Source organism: Ciona robusta, chromosome 11 (genome assembly GCF_009617815.1).
Source record: "Ciona robusta chromosome 11, ASM961781v2".
Lineage (NCBI taxonomy): Eukaryota > Metazoa > Chordata > Ascidiacea > Phlebobranchia > Cionidae > Ciona > Ciona robusta.
Genome location: NC_143245.1, coordinates 3,036,480 through 3,057,615, shown reverse-complemented (window position 1 = coordinate 3,057,615; position 21,136 = coordinate 3,036,480). Strand labels below are relative to the sequence as shown.

Here is a 21,136-nt window from a genome sequence, read left to right as displayed (position 1 = left end):
AATATCCAAATATCCTAATCTTGTTTTGAATAATTAGCAACGGTCTGTAGGAATCGTATCAAGTATACGGTTTATAATTTTATATTGTTCTTTGTTTACTTACTACCAAATGGGACGAGAAAATAGAATAAAAAGGTGTCCCATCTTACCCCACCCTACTATATCTATACCAGTGTGGTCTGTGGTGACATTGTTAACACAGGATACTGCTATAAAAAGTACCAGCACCTGAGTATATATTATGTTATTTTTTTGTGTTTTTAACCATAACTTGCAATGTAACAGTCTGTTTTCAGTGGCTTGTACTCATATCGAACGATATTATCTATTTCAGACAACACGAACAGGTTTCCCAAAGGAGTTATAACTACGCTTACTTAGTCGATATTTACTTACCCTCTGATGTAGCCGTTACACTAGAGGTTCGTGTAGCTGTTGACTACAGCTATCTTTACTTGGATCAGATCTTTTTGTCATTCCAGCGTCAGGCGTGCTAGTAAAGCTCATGTGTACAGTTGCAGGTTTGGTCGCTGGATTGTATGTAGAAAGAAGTTTTAGACTTATTGTAAAAAAATAATTCAATAAACCATTTAATTGCAGATAAGACAACGTTTGAAAAGTTAAAAAAACATTACCAGTTGTGTTTTGTATATAGTATGAAGATGGGACACCTTTCGCACAAAATACCCAAAAATATCCTGATCGTTTCTTAAACAATTAACAACGGTTCATTAGAGTCGTGAGGATACAGTTTTATATTTCTTGAATTTTCTTTGTTTACTACTAAATGTGACGAGAAAATAGAATAAAAAGGTGTTCCATCTTTCCCACCCTACTATAACTTAGCAGCAATTGTGTTTTTTATAAAGAGATGACTGTTATTTTTAAGATTTAAGATATATATATATATAGGCCAACACGGTATTATAAAAAGAATCTTAAAGATATTGAAAGTCAGTCATTGATCTAAGGCAAAGACCATACGAACATGGAAATTAATGTTTTTTTTAACTTTTAGTTTGGCAGTTGCGGGCTACAAATCAGTTTTCCTTATCTTCTTCATTTTGGATTACTTTTAAATTATGTTTGTGTTTTAAACATAGAAATCTAAAGATATAAAAGGCCAAATGACCTTTTTTTACTTCTCGAGCTCGATCATGAATAAATGTCACTTGTTTTTTTCTTGCGTGGCGACAATGACCAGTAAAATTGTCATTCTGTATACTTTATGCTGGAATCACCGAAGTATTTTGTACTCTTGCTCAAGCGTGACAAGTAAATGAACCTTGAATTCATAAGAAAAACAAAATACCTCGAATATTTTTCTTTTAGCATATACAGGGAGGTAACTGTAGCGCATTGTAATGAATATGGTCCACGTAACAACCCGTCGTGTAATTTGACGTCGAATTTCTTACTTCAGTGCAATGTTTTAGAAGCGTCGTACTTTGTATACTGTTAAAGTTTGTGTTACATCATGGTCACGTGTATTGTCGCTCGTTTCTCTACGTAACTCATATACAGATCTCACCACAAAACAGATAAGCAACCGAAGCTATAGCTGCGAAGCCAAGTTATAGCCCGGAGGTTTTACTTTTGTAAAATCGTTTATGTACGCTGTCAGTCTGAGGCAAAGTTATAGAAAACATGCCCTTTTCGAACACACAATACCTGCATTGGACTACTAGTACACTGCGTTTCTTCGACTCTGATACGCGCATGATCAACGACCACAGCCAGACACCAGTTGTTCGACGTAACCGGTAATTGCAATCGCCTATCAGTTCAACGATCATATTGTTCTATGTAGAATTTCAACTTTGTAATCAGTTCTTTGGACTCAACTTTAATGATCAACAGAAACGTAACAATCAATACCTCGAAATATTTTGATTTTAATCAACAGATTTGAAGTCTTTATTACGTTATATAGTAGGGTGGGGAAAGATGGGTCACCTTTAGCACATAAAGTGTAAATATCCTGATCGTGTTTTAAACTATAACAACGGCCTGTAAGAGTCGTGAGGTTATAGTTTTATAAATATTTGAATGCTCTTTGTTTACTATGAAATGGGACGAGAAAATAGAGTTAAAAGGTGTCCCATCTTCCCCCACTTTACTGTACCAAAATTAAATAAATTATCACGTTTTCCCCAGACTTGTTAAATTACCAAAACTTGATTATCATAATGAGTAAATAGTAAGTCGTAGATTAGGCTAGGTGGCCATTTTCATTGAACTGTTGGAAATAATATGAAGCACGAAACGCTTCGCTGCGCTCGTTGTGACGGAATAATAGAAGTTGCAAGCGGTGCTGGTGTATTACAATAACTATGTCTATTACTGAACCAGCAGAAGATTCAACTGAACAAACGAAAAACAGAATTAGCGACAAAGATGCCACAAAGAAAAATGAAACAACCGTGAGTAGTATTCGCTATTATGGATATAAATAGCTAGAATCATCAAAACAAAATCGATGCTCAAAATGTTTAAATGTATAGTAGGGTGGGGCATAGTAAAAAAAAATAAAATCTTATTTTATTCTCTATTTTCCCATCTGATTGTGGAAGAAAACCTATTTTTGCACCAGCGGTGATGTCACGGATATACATCTCATTTTATACTTAAAGTCAATACAACGGGAATTTGACTTAAATCCAATACACCAACTTATCCGTAGTCAGTTTGTCACTCCAAGACAAGGTTATAGTAGTTTGTCCACTTTATAATTAACGTCTATCTGTAACCAATTTGGCCAGAAATACTCGATAACGATTTGACGCCCAAAGTTAAAATACTCTATTGTGTAAAACGAGCAATTAATAGCAAGTGAGTTATGCATGGTATACTAATGTATAGTAAAGTGGGAGAAGATGGGACACCTGTTTATTCTATTTTCTCGCCTCATTTGGTATAGTTAACAAAGAAAAATCCAAGAAGTATAAAACCGTTTTCTCACGACTGTTATTAATTGTTTAAAACACGATCACGATATTTGGATATTATGTGCTAAAGATGTCCCATCTTCCTCCACCCCACTATATACCTACTACTGCATACGTAAAATGATTTTTTTGGAAAATATACTCGATATTTAGTGACATGCACTTGAAGATAAATTAAGCTAAATGATGAGAAACACTTTCTGCTTGTGATCTTTCTGATCAGGATATTTGAATACTCTGTGTTAAAGGTGTCCTATCTTCCCCCACCCTACTATATATGCACTTTTCCCTTAAATGTAGAACCAACGAAAAAGTAGCTTTTTTATTCAGCTATGTGGCGCCAATGAGTGATGTTTAATCATTGGATTTGTGTAAAACAATTAAGAGCATTTAATTTCACTCTCTGGCTCATTAAACAATATCGGAAAACAAAGTTCAAGTGATGATACACTTTCACTTTTTTGCACTTTCAGGTCTTAATGCGAAGTCAGACACTGATCTGTCATAAATTGTCTAAATATAAAAAAACTACGTCTTTATATACATCTAATCTAATGAAATATCATCAGCGTTATATATTACGCGTTTGATAACAAACCGGTATATTCATTGGTTAGCGTTAAGTTGCAAAAAAAAAGAATCAGTATAGTTTGTAATGTTTGTTTTTGTTTTACCATTATTGTATAGTCCCAAACAGAAATTGAAAATTAATAATCCATAGTTTTGTTTAATTTTGGAGGAACATCTTATAATTTCTTACATTTCTTACTAATCTGCGTTTTAACTACGTTTTAACTGATTATTTTCGATTCACTAAGTCACCAGGCTGCGTTCATCGGAAATCGCTGTACAATGGTTTAATAGGCATTGATTGTTTCGGCGAAGGCGGGGAGGCGGCGTGGTTTTGTTGCTGCGAGCGAAGTGTAAGGACAACTAGTTTACCCATGTAACTCGACTGTTAGTGCAGTCGTTGTATGTTAGTATGGAAGAGACCCATAGTTTGCAGTGTTTATCTACTGATACATTCAACTGCAGCAATTGCGCATAAACCGCATTTAAATGATATTTTAGTATACAGTTATTTTTAACGTCGCTCATATATATATATATATCTCAGTCAAACTTTACTGCAGGTTTTTGTGTAGTATAATTATGTGTATTAACGTATAGTAGGTTATGGGGTCGTCTTTTAAAGTGATCGTGTTTTAAACAATTAATTTAAACACGGTCTGGGTGAGTCGTTGGTATACGGCTTTGTAATTCTTTGAATGTTCTTTGCTTACTAAATAGGAAGAGCAAATAGAATGAAATTATGTCCCATCTTCCCCACCCTACTATATATATACTGATGGGTATCCATTATGCATATATAGGCGGAGTGCGGCCCACAAAACAAAGATCGATAACAGCCCGTCATAACGTGGCCACTATGTTGACAATATTTGATTTACTTATAATTTGCTATGGAAACATCGTGCATAATCCATACTCGAAGGACGAAATTCGAAATGAAGTTATAGATTTACATTGTATATATGTCATATTGTAATTACAGCGTTTCTGGTGCTACTGATATTGTGTTTGAAAGAACACAATCTGCCCCATACTTTCGGTATACAGCCTATATATTGGCGAAAAAACATCAGATGTTTACGTCTTAGGAAATGATTTATCATTGCATGGTTTACAATGATGTAATGTTTATAAAAACCACTCTATTTAAAATCGACCTCACTGAAGTTCACTTCATTCGTCGCTCCACTGGACTCATTAATAAACGCATTATCCTTATCAATGTGCCTTGAAATCGCGATCCCTCCCATGGGATGGAGCATCACAAAAATAATCATCAAATGTGTACTTGGTTCTTTGCATTTAAATGCCTCCAGCACCGTGTAATTGGCTTAGGCGTAATTAAGATAGCGCCTTTACGCCATCTTTATTTTAGGTTCAATATAAGCAAAGCGATTCGAGAGAAGGATCAATAAACTTCGCAAAAAACGACGGAGGTCCAGAGCTTCTATTTCCGAGAGACATCCAGTTGTCAGTCATCGAGGAAGCAACGTGTAAACCTTTAAAAAGTATCCACCCACAAAACGGATTAAACCAAAAGGAAAATACTCAGAACGTCGACGCACTTAAGCCAGTTTATACGTTAAAACAAGTCAATCAAAACAATAGCGGAGAAGCCAACCAGCATAGAACGGCAAAAATTCAACGAGATTTCTGTAACTCTCCCAACTCTTGCTACGGTCGGATTTATCCAAGTCTTTCCAAGTTCAAAACTGGCGACTCGGATTTAAAGTGAGTAAAATTTTCTGAGTAAATTTTATGCCTTAATCTAGAAAAAAATCAGCTGAAAAACCTTTACACAATAAAATAAATCCCTAAATATTCTTATTCAATTCTGTAATAATGTTTTGAAATGTCATTATTAGTAATTCTTTTTCAATATTTTGTGCCGCGCTTGCGTAAGAACGCGTGTTCTCGTTCATTTATCTTGCGCAAAACACAAACCGTGTGGTTTAATAACATGATGCAATGGGATAAAGCAAGCTAATCATCCCCTAATAGACCCAAGTCGGTGGTCTATCGGTCGAACTAAACGAAAGCGCATCGAGGTATCGACCCTAATAAGAATCTTGCCCTGACCTAACTGAATAATTAATTCAGGCCTGCCGATGCAGTACAAATTAGGGCTTGGTTAATCGTTCAATTTGTACTTAGCAAAATGTGTAATGTTGTTGACATATGCTGTGGTATCTTTATTGTCAATACTATCTTCCATTTCGAATTAAGTGCGACACAGCATGTGCATAATTATCTAAGTTGTCACGGATAACGGCTCTTTTGGCAAATGGGTAGCCGTTTATCACGTTATTTAATATAGTGGGGTGGGGTAGGATGGGACGCCTTTAGCTCATAATACCCCTATACCTTGATCGTGTTTTGAACAATTAACAACGGTCTATGGGAGTCGTGAAAATTCCATTTTATAATTCTTTGCATTTTCTTTGTTTACTACCAAATAGGATAAGAAAATAAAATGAAAAGGTGTCCCATCTTCCCCCAACCTACTACAACACTATACTTTTTACATTGAAATAAATGATTAGTTTACGTGTCGGTGGACAATGAAAATAGTTCGTAAAAATACAATTTACAGTTTAAAATATCAATAATTATAAAAAACAGACAAGCCCAAATTGATGGTTTCCTTTTCGCTGTATACTGTCGTTCTCTTCGTCATATACGTCGCTTTTAAACTCGTATACACACGAGTTGTGGGCTATTGTGTGCTGACGTAAGCTACGCAGTGCAGCTGCTCTTTAAATTGTGATAACATCGAACGAATACAGTGGAAGAATTGATTTTTTCCGCACCAATGGAAAAGCGAAAGTTAAGCGACCTGTTTAATGTGTATGGAGGACCATTGTATTGCGTTAAGATTATCAGGAAAAGACCTTGTAAGCGCCAAGGAAGCATATGAAGCGCATGTTAAAAACCGTTTATAAATAACTTGAAGTTTCAAAATGTTTCGGCACTTCACAGAGCAGGGGCAGTTTTATAAACAACATCAGGTTGGAAATAATACAAAAAATAGATTTGCTTGTAAGAATGTGGCTGCTTGTGATTTATACTAGGTATAGACTATGTTTATCTAGTAGGAATATATAACTGTTGACTGTGAAATATCATGCTTCTGTAAATATTGGTTTTCACTTTAAGAAAGGAGTCTGTTGAGATTTTCGCTTAAACTTGGGAGGCGTTAGGTAATAAACTTAACACTGTGGTCAAATAACTACATCAATGCACCCACGAGAGTTTGTATTTGGTGACCAAGCTTGGCCAATTCGCGATTGGCCAGCGAAAATATTGCCTTATCGATCACACGTAATTGTCAGTCAAGGTAATTCGTTTAATTTCCAAGCTAAGCTTTCTTCTAGTACGCTACGTTTCAACTGTGTACTTTTCATGGTGTTCGCCTTATTATTTCTAGTTACCATTTAAAATGCAAGATTACATAGGGTAAAATATGTTTCCGCCTTTGGAAAATATTATGTAAGCACCACTTGATGTAAAATACACGCCGCGCTTTCTTAGTATTATAAAAATTAAATATGTGACTGGCCCTTACACGTTGGTCTTTGCTTAATAATTTATGTTTTACGGCAGTCGTTGCTGAGTTAGTAAACCTGCTCCTATAGGTCTGCTTTGTGTTCAATTTATACAGACTGCAGAAGCGCAGAGTTTTTAACCAGTAATGTAATTCTATGAGATTTTAAATACACGTAGTTATATAACACAAACTATAAAGTTTATAGTTTAGACCTTGGTCGTAATTAAAACTTCACTAGCTTATAGAGTAAACAATGTATCCATGACTCGTGCCGTATAATATTACGCAGAGGCCTACACATATATATCTAACAACCGGAGTTTAAATTAAAGATCAACCTACAGGAAAATCAATAAGCGTATGGTTAAGTCAAATAAATGAGAAGATTTTGAACTGATTGTGTAGATATTTAGGAGGCTTCTGTAAGTTTGATTGAAGACGATTGCTGTATCCAAGACACTGGGAAACCGTATATGCTCAGCGCTTAAACTCGACGTTCACTGAATTATGCATAGATCAACTTTGCAGTTTATTTCCCATCTGCTTGTTCTTTTGGTCTAGAAGACGTTTTGGTTTCAATTCACGGCCTGTACGTCATATGTTTCCGTTGGTGTTTTGCACAAACTTATGGTGTTTTGTTAAAAAGATTGAGAGAAGTACAGATGGTTTTGATAGAAAACCACAACAGTTTGGGAATATTTGAAAATGAAAACATTCGCTCTGTTCACCAACAACAGGAGAATGGTATACACCCGTAAGTACAGCAATGTAGAGACTAAAGGAAATATTTTTATAACAATGTAATGGTTGAAACGAACATTTAAATATTTCTTATTAAATATGTTTCCGTTCAACGGAAGGTAGAGTCTATATATGGTTACATTTGATAACTAGAAAATTGCTTTTATTGAAACAAAAATAATACAGGATCTAACTTTTAAACCATAAAACAAAAATAAAATATTTTAATCAATATAAAATTGAATTGTATTGGTAGAAGCACCTGGAGTTGGTGAAACCGAAACGGAATCGATATTGATATCAAATTAAACATGTGATATACGTAAATTAGTACAACGGCTTGATATAAAAAATGATTATAGACTATACATATAGTAGAGTGGGGGAAGATGGAACACCTATTCACTCTATTTATTTTCTCGTCCCATTTGATAGTAAACAAAAAATCAAAGAATTCCAAAACCGTATTTTAACAACTCCCATAGACCATTGTTAATTGTTTTATTTGCCAAAGCTGTCCCATCTTTCCCCACCCTACTTTATAGTACTGTTGGGAAAGATAGAGCGACTTCTACTATTTTACATTTTTTTAAAATATGAAATTTGTTATGATTGGTTGAATGAATGAATGAATTAATGCAAGTTATTTTTGCCTCGGTTAAAGGCCAGTTCATCATATGTCGTGTTATGATGCAACTATATTACAGTGGGCTGGGGTAAGTTGGGACATGTGTCATTCTCCTTACTCGTACCTTTCGATAGTAAACAAATATATTTAGATAACTATATAACTGTATAGCCACACGACTCTGAAAGAACGTTGTTAATTGTCAAAAACACAACCGGGAAATATACTTAAAAAAGTGTTAAAAATGATCTTTAGGTCACCATATGTTTAGTAATAAACTATAAATCGTTCCATGCAGCACATTTAAGGGTTACTAGAGACAAATGAGATTTAATGGCGCCGGATACCTTTTAAAGAGAGTAATCGATTAAACCTGCTATACCCATAGCGTTCGCCTAGAGTAAATATCATAAAAATCCCATTTAAAGGAGTTATCGATCTTTTGAGAAAACCCTTTACACATGCTTTAACATCACAACTCTAATATGAACAAATTGATCGTTCACAGTAAATTTATAAGTATCGTAAATGATATCCCTGCAAACATGTTAATGAGGTAATTGTTTATTTTGTTCAGACCCCTGCTTCCGGAAAAGCTTCGTCGAACGCATCAAAATATACCATACGACCTTGGAAATAAGATATCTGCTACTTCTCCCCAAATCAATCAAGGGGGGACCATTAACACATATTCTACCAAAACGTTTCAGAGGCCGATGAAGAGGAGACGACAAACCAGGTGACGTGAATTTATAATTAGTTTTAGTTCAAACATCCATATTTTAATTTACTGAAATCATAAATACTCTAATACGCATTAGAGTATCTATGCCGAAATGATGTCATCACATATGTTACCTTTACTTAGGGGTTTTCCAGACAATAAGATAAAAGTTTCGGACAATATGATTTTTGTATCCGTTAATGTTATATACTTCAGCTTCACTTCAGAGTTCAGACTAAAGACTATACGCAACTATTATACTCCATATAGAAATACCGGTTTATTATTAGCTCATTTTACTCAGTTCATGCATAATATCCGATTCTGTCACTTAGCATTAGGCTGTACAAATATATTCTCTTCGATCTATAGGTTTGTCACAAAGAAGGGTCACTGCAATGTACGACATGGTAACGTTAAAGACAGACTACGATATTTCGCCGATTTATTTACGTCAATTGTTGACCTCAAATGGAGATATAACGTTGCAATATTTGTCGCCACATACACTTTTACTTGGCTTGTTTTCGCTTTTCTATGGTGGTTTGTGTCTTTCCTCAGGTAACTGTGTTTGAAATAATGTAATTACAAATGTATATAAAAGTAAACAACTGCAGTCTTTTACCACATAAATTAACACAACTATGAAGTTTGGATCATGGACAAATTTAAGAATACGCATTAAACAATAAACTTGTTTGTTTAATTTAACAAACATGTGGTTTTATAATATGTATCCATATTGAGTGATACCCCTCTTTTTAATTTAATGCATTGTTCTTATCTGCGTAACTGCAACCAAAGAGATCAATTAAAGTTTTAATTAGTATTATTTGAAAGAAAAAAAAGTTCATTGTTCTATATGGCAAACTTGGTTTATGGTTTCAATTTTAATGGCATGGCATGGTTTATAATATATAGTGATGTGGGGAAGATGGGACACTTTTTCTATCTAGTTTCCCGTTAGTCCGTTACCCTAGTAAAGAAAGAACATCAAAAAATTATAAAACCGCTTTCTTACGACTCCCATAGACGAATGTTGATTGTTTAAAACTTGATTAGGATATTTTGATATTATATGAAAAAGGTGTCCCATCTTACCCCAGAGTAGTGTACTATATATATAATATATATATTCATACTTATACATTTAGGGCTATTGTAAAAATTCCTAACTGTCCATGACTGAAGCATGGCCTGTATAACTAAAAACTGTTATAGGCGCTTAAGTTGGAAAGTTAGATATTAATACTATATGGCTGTATTTAGCCGTTTGTACCTTTTTGCCGGGAAGTCTTATCTGCAATACCGCAAGTTATAGAGAAGGGATGTATGCGGTTCACTGCATGTTATTTTATTGATTTTCTTTAAGATAATTTTGCGCCCTTTCACAGGGGAGACTTTGACAAGATGAACTCTGACGAAGTGTGCGTAATCGGCATTGATTCTTTTATGTCAGCCTTTCTTTTCTCCATTGAAACCCAGGTATGCTCTATTGCTCTCACATATTTCTGGTCAACAGGCAAATGTCTCGTGTCTAAAAATGGTATGTCAACCCCATTTTGCGATTGACTTGTTAAAACAACAGAACATGCCTTAGGTAAATGTTTTTACCTTTTGCCTAAAAAATGTTTTTAACATTTGCATTAACTTTAGTAATATTTGCACAAAATATGCTAGATTCCCTAATTTAATTTGACAGGTTTTACATAAATTCGTTTTATGTTAATGGGTAAAATTTGCCTTTATTATATATAAGTATGCCCTGTGACGCAGTTGGTTAGCGCGAGGTTATGGGTTCAAGACTCATTGCTGCTACCATTGTGGCATATGTGACCTTTGGCAAGACACTTAACGACAATTACTTTAAGCCAGTGCTCGCTAATTGGTTGTTCACATTGTCAGCCATTCGAAAAATAAAAAAACCACTCGCCTACAAAGTGACATACGTGGTAACTTATAATCTGGCACAAGGTGTACAAAACAGTACACCAGTGTGATACCGACTGTCGTTTTATGGCCACACAAGGATAAAGCAAGTTACATTTATTTATAAAACGTGGTAATTTGTAAAAGTTGTAAAAAAGGTTTGTTGCGATCTAAAGTCAGGTTTATGCTGTGATATAAATATATTTTTTACCCCTGATGTAATTAAACATTTTTACTGGCGTTGTTGCACATTTTCGGCTTGTCGCTGCTCCTACTGATTTGTGGGTGTATGTATCCTTTAACAAAACATTTAGCGGCAATTACTTCAACTCAGTGGCTTTATGGGTTATATAAGATGTTAACTGTATTTTTAACAATATGAAAACATCCAAAAATATTTACCCACAGCGGGCACGAGGTGTGTGAATGTCACTTATTTTCCCATGTGTTACAAGGCAACTTTTATAGGCTAGATGTACAATTTTGTGCATACTTTACAAGTTAACACTAATGTAACTTTGTAGGTAATTTCTTTTTTTTTGTTTGGCTCGAGTGACTTGGTTGGTCCACAGCATACTAGAGATTCACGTTTTACATAAGTTAGAAGGCTTATTATATTTAACAAACACCTTTGTTTCCATTGTTTGGATGATAACCTATCAGCATTGTACAGTTGAATTTGAATGTAAAATTAAAGTAGAAGGGGTATGCGAGTATGTCTTGTAGACTTTGGTTGGGCCAATAAAAGTTCCCCAACCAAGAACACACCCACCAATAATCAAGACAGTAGAAAATATTAGTTTAAAGCTACAAATTCTATGCTAACAGTTAAATAGGAGCATGAAAAAATGTGACATAATAATCTTTATGATATCATCCAATAATCAAGACAGTTAGTCCGACGCCGTGGCATAGTGGTTAGCGCGCCTGCCTCTAACCAAGAGGTAATGGGTTCAAGGCTCGTCGCTGCTACCATTGTGGGCATATGTGTCCTTGGGAAAGACACTTAACCCAGTGGTCACTAATGGGTTGTCCAAATTATTAGGCATACATAAAAAAAATGAAAAAATCCAAACAAAATATTCACCCACAAAGTAACATACATAGTAACTCGTAAGCTGACACGAGGTGTATGAACACCCGTGTTATAACGACTTGTTTTCCGGCCACGCGAGGATAAAGTATGTTACATACATACATACATTATAAATGTTAACTTTATTGTGTAGAGCAACACCTTTGGGCGAAAACACATTGGTCAAAAAAGCAACATGATATTAATTTATGTATCTTCGTAATCGATCTTTATGTTTTTCTCAGCCAAGTAGATTGTTTTTCACGAAGTAGTAGCGATTGACACGGAAATTATTAGCTCCATGACCATAATAACGATTGCCTAACTTGTGTATATTTCTGACATACCAAGAGACAAGTTGATTGTTTGCATACGATTAGCAATTAATTTGGGTCTTTCCCAATTGTATAAGCAAGTTAAAGTCATACTGTGTTAAAAAAATGTTGGAAAAATTAAAAACCAACAATCTTGTGGCGACAAAATAAATCGACAGTTGACTTTGAAGGGATGTGTATGAAATATTGTAGATAAGATTTCAAACCATGCTTAATAAATTATTCTGACCTCCTCTGGTCCAATTATACGCTGACAAATGCCCCTATATCACAACACATGTGTAATACGTCAGCTTATAACTAATATACTTTATTATAATGTTTTGCTGTTTTTTAATATTTATTACATTTTATTTAATATTTATTAAATATATTTACGATTTTAACGTTCCATATTTTAACAAAATGGCAATATTTAATTTTTTATTTATTCACTTTTGCTTCGAATGGCGGCCACGTTGTTAGATTGGCTGTTGGGGTTGCCATATCACCTTAACACCCGGTGATATAGCGCATATGTCCCAAAAGCTAGACCTTTACTGCCACAACCCATAACCTCTAAAACCTAAGTGTCACTTTGTTGTTTGGTTGGTTTACATTTCAAAGTTACAATGATTGAATCCAGTTTGGAGCTACAGAAATACTAATTAAATATCTTTTGACTTAAAGGGGTATACCAACAAAAACTCCAAATTTGTGTATAAATAAAATTATAGAAATGCTTAAATGTTATCTAAAAATACCACGAAAGTTTTAAAAAACAAACAGTTTGAAATGACGAAATTTCTAGTTCTTAAACTGTTTCTATTTGAAACTTTGGTGGTACCTTTAGATCACATTTGATCATCTATACCCAAATACAATTGTTTTATTTTTCCTGGTATGCTTTTTTAATACAATAAAAATATAGTGCTAAAATGAAGTTTGGCTTTTATCAGGTAACTATCGGGTATGGGACAAGAGCAATCACAGATGTTTGTCCAGAAGCGATTATATTGTTAATAGTGCAAAGTATATTTGGTTCAATCGTTGATGCATTTATGGTAAGTGTTGAGTGTGATACTGGTAGAGTAGTAACTGTTCAAAGTGGTCGGCAACCTCATAATATCAGCAAATTTGTTCTACTTTATTACACTAACATAACAGTTATTGGTCGAGTACATGCTTTGTTTTCGGTTTGATAAAGGCTTTTCATTGTTATCATCGTGGGCGTATAACAGCAATTGCTCCAACCCAGTGTTTACTAATGGGTTGTCCAAATTATTAGCCACACATAAAGAAATGAAAAGATCCCCCCGAAAATAAGCATTTTCTAAGTAACATACTTGGTAACTCCTAAGCTGGCACGAGGTGTATGAAACAAAACACAGTGTTTAAGAACTGTCGTTTTCCGACCACGGGAGGATAAAGTAAGAACAAAAGTTACAAAAAATGCTATAGAAATAAAAGTGCTATTAAATTGAACATGGATATATATTTATATAATATAAAATTCAGGGTCTTTATTTTTATTTACACACTATGTTTTTATAAGATAAAAAAGCAGGTAGACGGTTTAGTCGCCCATAAAATATTTATTTTAGTTGTAGAGCAGGTTGTGTGCCTTAAATATTATACATGCTTATCTAGATGTTAGCATGTTCATTAACACTCTTATCAAAGTAATTAAACTTGCCTCTTATACTTTGATTTTATGCATGATTTAGGTTGGATGTATGTTCGTTAAAATTTCCCAACCAAACAAACGTGCAGAAACATTAATGTTTAGCGAAAAATCTGTCATTTCATTGAGGGATGGAAAAATGTGTCTTATGTTTAGGTTTGTTTTTGTATGTTTTTTATGTTTTGTTAATAAATTGGTATAAATACCAACTACCAAGTATATTTTGCAAAACCAGGGTGCTCTTTAGGCTATAGACCCAAGTCATTACCTTTAACTCAGTGGTTTCCATACTGTGGTACGCATACCACTAGTGGTACGCGAGCAACTCAACTATAAGAAAGTTAGTGCCAAGTTTGTGTTGCGTAAATTATCGGGCGATCCAACTTTTTGGCCAGGAGATTTTAGTAATATAGGTGGTAAGAGAAGGGTACATGAATCAAAAAAAAGTATGCGAGTTAATAAAGTTTGGGAACCACTACTTTAACTGGTGCATTGTTTTCAGTTATTCTGTTACTATGTGTAGTGTGTGCCAAATATTCACATATGGTATCACAAATGAATCCAGGACATGCATATTACATACCCTGATACCCATGTTAGGCACCTATGTTTAACATACATTATCATTGGTGCATCTTAAAGGAGTCACTAAAGCAATTCATTTTAATGGTTAAATAGATGGTCTTTGCAACTTTTTGTGTGAGTTGAATGAGATCTAACAGTACTAGTTTTGTTTAACACTACTTTTTTTGAGTTGTCATTCATACTTTATTCTGTGATGATACTGGTGCTTCTGGTTTAAGTGCCCGCTGATATTTAAAAACAGGTATATATATAAATATATATATAAGGTAGAGTGGGAAAAGACGGGACACCCTATATATGATTTAAATACCCTGGTCGTGTTAAACAATTGACAATGGTTTATGGGAATGATGATAAGTTTTTATAATTCTTTGAATGATTACTACCAAATAGGACAAAAAATTAAAATGAATAGGTGTCCTATCTTCCCTTACCCTACTATATATATACATGTACCTGTTTTTAAAATATTTTTTACCTTTTTCCATTTTTTTATTTAGTACTTACACCATTACAATAACAAGGTCATTGCTTACCTGCTTTTGTTCATGTATGATACAGTTCTCACACAATGGTTAATCATAAAGTAAACAATCATCATCATGTTATCTTTTAAAAAACTTTAGCTAAAACAGAAAATAATTCAGTAATCACCTCAACAGTATTGCATGAGTGGGCTCATACAAAGTAGTAAAGTTTAACACAAGATAATGCTCACTTCCCATAAATATGCATTCAAATTGTAGGGTCGGAGACCTAAGAAACTCTCATATTGTCGAAGCTCAAATTCGCGCAAAGTTAATAAAATCTCGTCAAACGCAAGAAGGCGAATTCATGGCTCTTGATCAAACGGATCTAGACGTCGGTTACACCACTGGTGCTGATCGACTTTTCTTGGTAAGTGAATGGTTGTAACTTATTTACCCTCGCACCTATGTAACTGTGTAGGTAAAGTTTTTTTGGAGTTTTTTATTTCATGTATGGCTGAAAATTTGAACAATCCATTAGTCACCATTGAGTTGGAGCAATTGTTGTTAAGTGTCTTGCGTAAGGACATATCCAACCACAACGGTAGCAGAGACAAGCTTTGAACCCATAACCTCTATGTTAGAGGTAGACGCGCTAACCCTTGTGACATGGGGCCAGACTAATAAGAGTAGTCACTCTAACGCAAGGTTTCAAATTCTTCGATAAATAGAACTATTTGTGAAGATTTTTTGATTGTGTGTTTTTATAGTAAATGTTTTTCTAATCCAAATGGAATTCCAGGTGACGCCTTTGATCATTTGTCATGTAATTGACGAAAAGTCACCCTTTTGGAACATGTCCCAATCTGATCTGAAAGAAGAAGAATTTGAAATTGTGGTTATATTGGAAGGCATGGTCGAAGCAACAGGTCAGTAAATCCAACATATTTTACCAAGTCATATTTAATTAATCTATTTTAAGTTATAGTATATAGGATTGTTTACTGACTAGTGAATGGTCAAGTTTCAAGCGCATTTGTAAATTTTTAATATTGTAATTACTTTTGCCACAATTATGTCGGAATCTTTTTTGGTTAATTTGAGAATTGTTGAGGATTGAGCCCTAGGAATAATTTTTGGTTAACTAGTTGGCATAATATACATATATCTTTTGGCACTGTAGTACAGTGGCTAGCGTGCCTCCCTCTGGAGGCATGTAAGCACTTAGCGGCCATTGCCCCAACCGAATGGCCACTTTTGGGTTGTCTAACTTGCTAGCCAACATTAAAACATAATAATACGCAAAAGTACATGTGGTGACTTGTAATCTGGCACATGGTGTGTGAAACAGAAAACATTCATGTTATAAAATTTCTGTAATGCAAGGAAAAAAATTACATTTATTTATCTTCAATCTTAAATGTATTGCTTTCAATCAGAACAGAGCGTGTTAAAATTAACTTTTATCGTTAAAACTATTTAATGTAAAAAACAATAGATTTATGCAATCATGCACAAAGTGGTGCTTCTTTCATGTTTATATACATTTAGAAAAAAATTAGTGTAAAGTATTGGTTGCAATACGATAATATTTTAACCCTACTAATGCGGATAATTAAGCTTACCTTCATCCCCAAAATAAAGATGTTAAAGGGATAATGAAAACTGTGTAAAACTTCATGTGTTGGTGTCATATATACTGTTTATGCTGTACTTATATTTAGTTTCCTCATTCGGTATAAAAAGTATGTTATTTGTGTTGGGGTAATGGGCCAAATCTGCCCAAAACTTCAGGTATCCTACTCACCAACACAGAAAACAAATGAACATATTTATGTATTCATTAAAGCCCTGCTCTGTTCATGCTCGAATTTGACCACTCGGACTCTTTATATAAAATCAATATCCACTGAACCATTAACACCCCACTGTCAATATTCTATATATGTTCTTTTATTTCTCACCGGATCGAAACTCAAAAAGTAAAAAAAAGTTTTAAATAAAAATTACAAATTATTAACGCCAAGTCAATCAATTGGTTATTTGAGTATTTCAGCTTGAAGTAACTTATACAATCGTCTCAGTTGGTTCCTTTCATGCGTCATCTTTAAATTAACGTTTCAACATTGCGTTGAAAGCGTCCTCTATCCGCACGCCCCCCTACTAAATTTTTAATGCTTTGATAGAATTTCACGGTCGACATTTATTTTAGTTTGCATTTTTTCCTTTGATTCTTACTGATTGATTTTCTTGTCATGACTTGTTTTACTTGGCGTACACAACATGCAATCAATGGGGAGAAGGTCGATAGTTCGAAAGAACTTGCGCTTGCTCTGCTTAGTACACACCACAAACGTACAAATTTTTCCAGGAATGACTTGCCAAGCTCGAAGCTCCTATGTGGAGGATGAAGTAATGTGGGGTCAACGCTTTATGCCGGTACTAATGTTGGAAAAAGGTTTTTATGATGTAAGAAATTTCAAATTTACAAAATTTGTCAACTTTTTGGTAATTATTTAGACTGCGTTTTTTAAATTAGTTGCGAGTTTCAGTTTACAAACAAATAATTTAACAATAAATTACAGGTTAATTATTCTAATTTTCACGATCACTTTGAAGTTGACACTCCTGACATTAGTGCAAAAGAACAACAATTAATGAAACAACTGCCACAAGAGGGTGGGAAAGAGGTATGAATAAATCTTACGAGTAATCACATGTTACTTTTTTGGGTGATTGTATTTTTATAAGACCAATTTGAACATAAAATAAATTTATTCATTTTTTAAAAACGCTTGCAAAGGTGGTGATAAAGGCAAATCTACATGGGTTGACATCCAAACAACAGTCGTCAAAACGAGTTATGTTGCTATAAAATAGTTTTTAAATACAAATTTATGTTACATGTTTGTTTTATGATTAATTTGAGATTTCTTCACAAAACTAAATATTTTTTATGACCAGAACTCTTGTGAACAGTTGGTTCGTACACGACCGATGATTGTTCAATCTTCTCGAAGCTTGAAACTTGTTCCAAGGGAACCTACCGTACTGGAAACCAGGTAATAACAAATAAATTGTCAGGTGAAACAAGTACCTATATGATGAAATTTTATTTCTAGATAAATTAATTTCAACTTTTTTTAGTAACTCATTTTTGTCTGCGAGTAACTCGTCTCAAAGAGTAGATCGCCTCAGTGACAACTGGGAAGAAAAAAATGAAGACTCGGCACTCGTTAGCCAAAACCAAAATAATAATAACTTGCCACATTATGTTCAAACGAGCCCAACCAATGGCAGGACAAGTACTCGGACAAAACTTGGTATATCTCGACACCGAGCATACGACAAGAGTCCGACAAAAGAATCGTTGCTTAGCAACAGTAACGAACCGTTGTCATCAAGGCGGAAACCGCAAATGAATATTCCGAACGGTGTATTCCATGATTATGTAATAGATGATCTAGAGTTCTAACGTAGGCCGTTTATTTCGTTTTCGTATTTTCGTGTATAAGTTTCTTTAAAATTAATAAAGCTATACCATTGTGAACTTGACTGTATCACATAAATAATTGAAACTTCACAGCTAGGCACCTGCGTGATCCTAGTGTATATTACACAAAGCATCGAGTTTTGATCTTTTCTAGTAAACTTTTAACATTTCACTAGTTTTATTTATGAAATAAAAAAAGTCTTCTTCCAAGAAATATTGTTACGGGTATTAATATTTGTTATAAAAAGTTATTTATCGAATTCTGTACACCAGCTTTGGATACAGTGGGGTGGGGTAAGATAGGATACTTTTGAATCTCCATTGACGGGTACCCATTCTATGATATAGTAGGATGGGGGGAGATGGGACACCTTTTCATTCAATTTTCTCGTTCTATTTGGTAGTAAACAAAGAACATTCAACGAATTATAAAACCATAACCTCTCGACGACCGTTATTATTTGCTTAAAACATGATCTCGATATTCGGATATAATGTGCCTAAGGTGTTTCATCTTACACCACATTAATATATGTTACATAAATGTTCGACACGTGCTGTTAAAATAGGACACTTAGGACATAGGACACAAATTTATGTTAATTATGAGTGTAACTTGCTTTATCCTTGCGTGCATGCCGACTTACGAGTTACCGTGTATTTAAGTTTTTGGATGATTATTATTTTGGAGTATTTTTTTTTTTTTTTATATTTGGCTGATGCTGATAATTTGGAACTCACAAGTGACCACTGGGTTGTAGCAATTGTCGTTCAGTGTCTTGCCCACGCCCACGATGGTAGTACCTTGAATATATTGCCTCTGGGTCAGAGGCAGGCGCGCTAACCAACTAAGCCACGGCGACGGATTATTAAAAGTTTATTATTGCGAACAGGCGTAGGCTATATATAACATGAAAATGGTTTTGTACGCCCTGAAAATCGAGTTTAAACTTCTTTGTTTTGCCCCTCTATAGTTTTTAAAACAATGTTACAGAATTATTCGACAGTGGTATCACAGCTTCATAAAGATTTTTTTAAATTTGGTAAAAAAATACGCTAACTTAGAATGCTTGCTAAAGTAGTAAGACCGATGAAAATTTGTAATTTGCTAATGGGAACCATTAAACTAGTTTTATAGGTTAATAATATGTAGAACTATTTCACATAAAAGATTTTGAAAGCGTTTCATATTATTTTGTGGCATTTACGTCTATTTCTAATAAAGAAGTCATTTATTAACCAAAATTTACACTGATTTTAGACTGTACCGTCTTTTCTTGATGTGTGTTCTTGAATTGGTAAAATTACACCTGTTGGGCGAATTAATAAAGAAGTTCTCTCGTGTTTTAATATATATTTTAAACTGTTGTCAAATAGTAAAGATATGATGGTACTAATTCGTAGTATCATTTAAAAAACGTCACTTATTTTGATTTTGAAAATATTGGACAATATGTGATTAAGTGACCCATCTTCCCTATACTCTACCTTATTAATTTAAAACCAAATGTTAGGCTATATCTTAACAACAGTAATGGTTTTTAACCCTCGGGGCGCAAAATTGTTTTTTGTATTTTTTTTACTTTTTGACCAGGTCTAACTTAATTGGATTTTGCAAGCAAATCACAGCAGCTAGACCAAAACTTTTTTTGGGAAGTTTGTGCAGTACTCGTAAAAAAAGATTTAAAATAACTCTTAACTTGCCCCACGTCCTAACTGACCCCAACAATATTCTGTTTTTTGGGTGACCTTAAACGAATTGGGCGCCAAAGAAACTGGGACTTGGCCATCAAAGTTGGTCTATTATATACCTCAAAAACTATATAATGTCTCTATCGACAAAATACGAATGGCATTTATGGATAGTTGGTTTAAAATTTAATTTTGCTTAGCGTTAGTGAAGCATCCGCCACTCGCAAACCGTCCATTTTATAAACCCTGTAACAAAATAATATTTACACTCATTCCCATTTAATCTTATATTTGAGTACCGAGGATCCACCACCGACATGACGTCACCTGGGGCTTCTATCTATACCGTTCCAACTACATGATACACTTAATGTAATCGCTAGAATTACACACTCGTAAAACGCTAATCTGTTGAAAGAAACGTCTCTATATAAACTGCCGTGCTAGTCGAACAGATTTCCTTATTAATTTATGAGGTTACTTCACGTGATTACTTTGTCATGACCGTTGTTTTGTCATTCCTGCGTTATATTTTTTTAAGTTTAATCAGAGATACACAAGCAAGAGATTGACAACCTGAACCGTCTTTTGTTTAAACAAGAGATTGACAATGATCTCTTCTTTTATCTCTGGTTTAACCAATTCTCGCAGGGCCGGAAAGCGGCCGTCGTTATTATACTGATGTTCTGTTTAATCGATCTCGTGCCAGTGTTACCACATCATGGACGTCGCCAAG

General features: G+C 34.3%; 1 protein-coding gene across 3 annotated transcripts; it reads left to right on the top strand.

The window, feature by feature from the left end:
- The first annotated feature begins 2,144 nt into the window (after window positions 1–2,144).
- On the top strand, window positions 2,145–18,852 carry LOC149728079 (G protein-activated inward rectifier potassium channel 4-like). 3 transcript variants are annotated; one of them, XM_089889079.1, is made up of 13 exons: window positions 2,145–2,423; window positions 4,897–5,252; window positions 9,015–9,176; window positions 9,534–9,722; window positions 10,556–10,646; window positions 13,439–13,543; window positions 14,207–14,319; window positions 15,495–15,645; window positions 16,018–16,144; window positions 17,587–17,684; window positions 17,801–17,905; window positions 18,180–18,277; window positions 18,363–18,852. In XM_089889079.1, the coding sequence occupies exons 1-13, from the start codon at window positions 2,334–2,336 to the stop codon at window positions 18,688–18,690; spliced, it is 2,013 nt and encodes a 670-aa protein (XP_089745205.1). In that variant the 5' UTR covers window positions 2,145–2,333; the 3' UTR covers window positions 18,691–18,852. The 3 variants fall into 3 exon arrangements, with proteins under 3 accessions (XP_089745205.1, XP_089745207.1, XP_089745206.1); XM_089889081.1 differs by lacking the exons at window positions 2,145–2,423; window positions 4,897–5,252 and adding exons at window positions 7,250–7,657; window positions 7,715–7,822; XM_089889080.1 differs by lacking the exons at window positions 2,145–2,423; window positions 4,897–5,252 and adding an exon at window positions 7,251–7,822.
- Window positions 18,853–21,136: the final 2,284 nt, after the last annotated feature.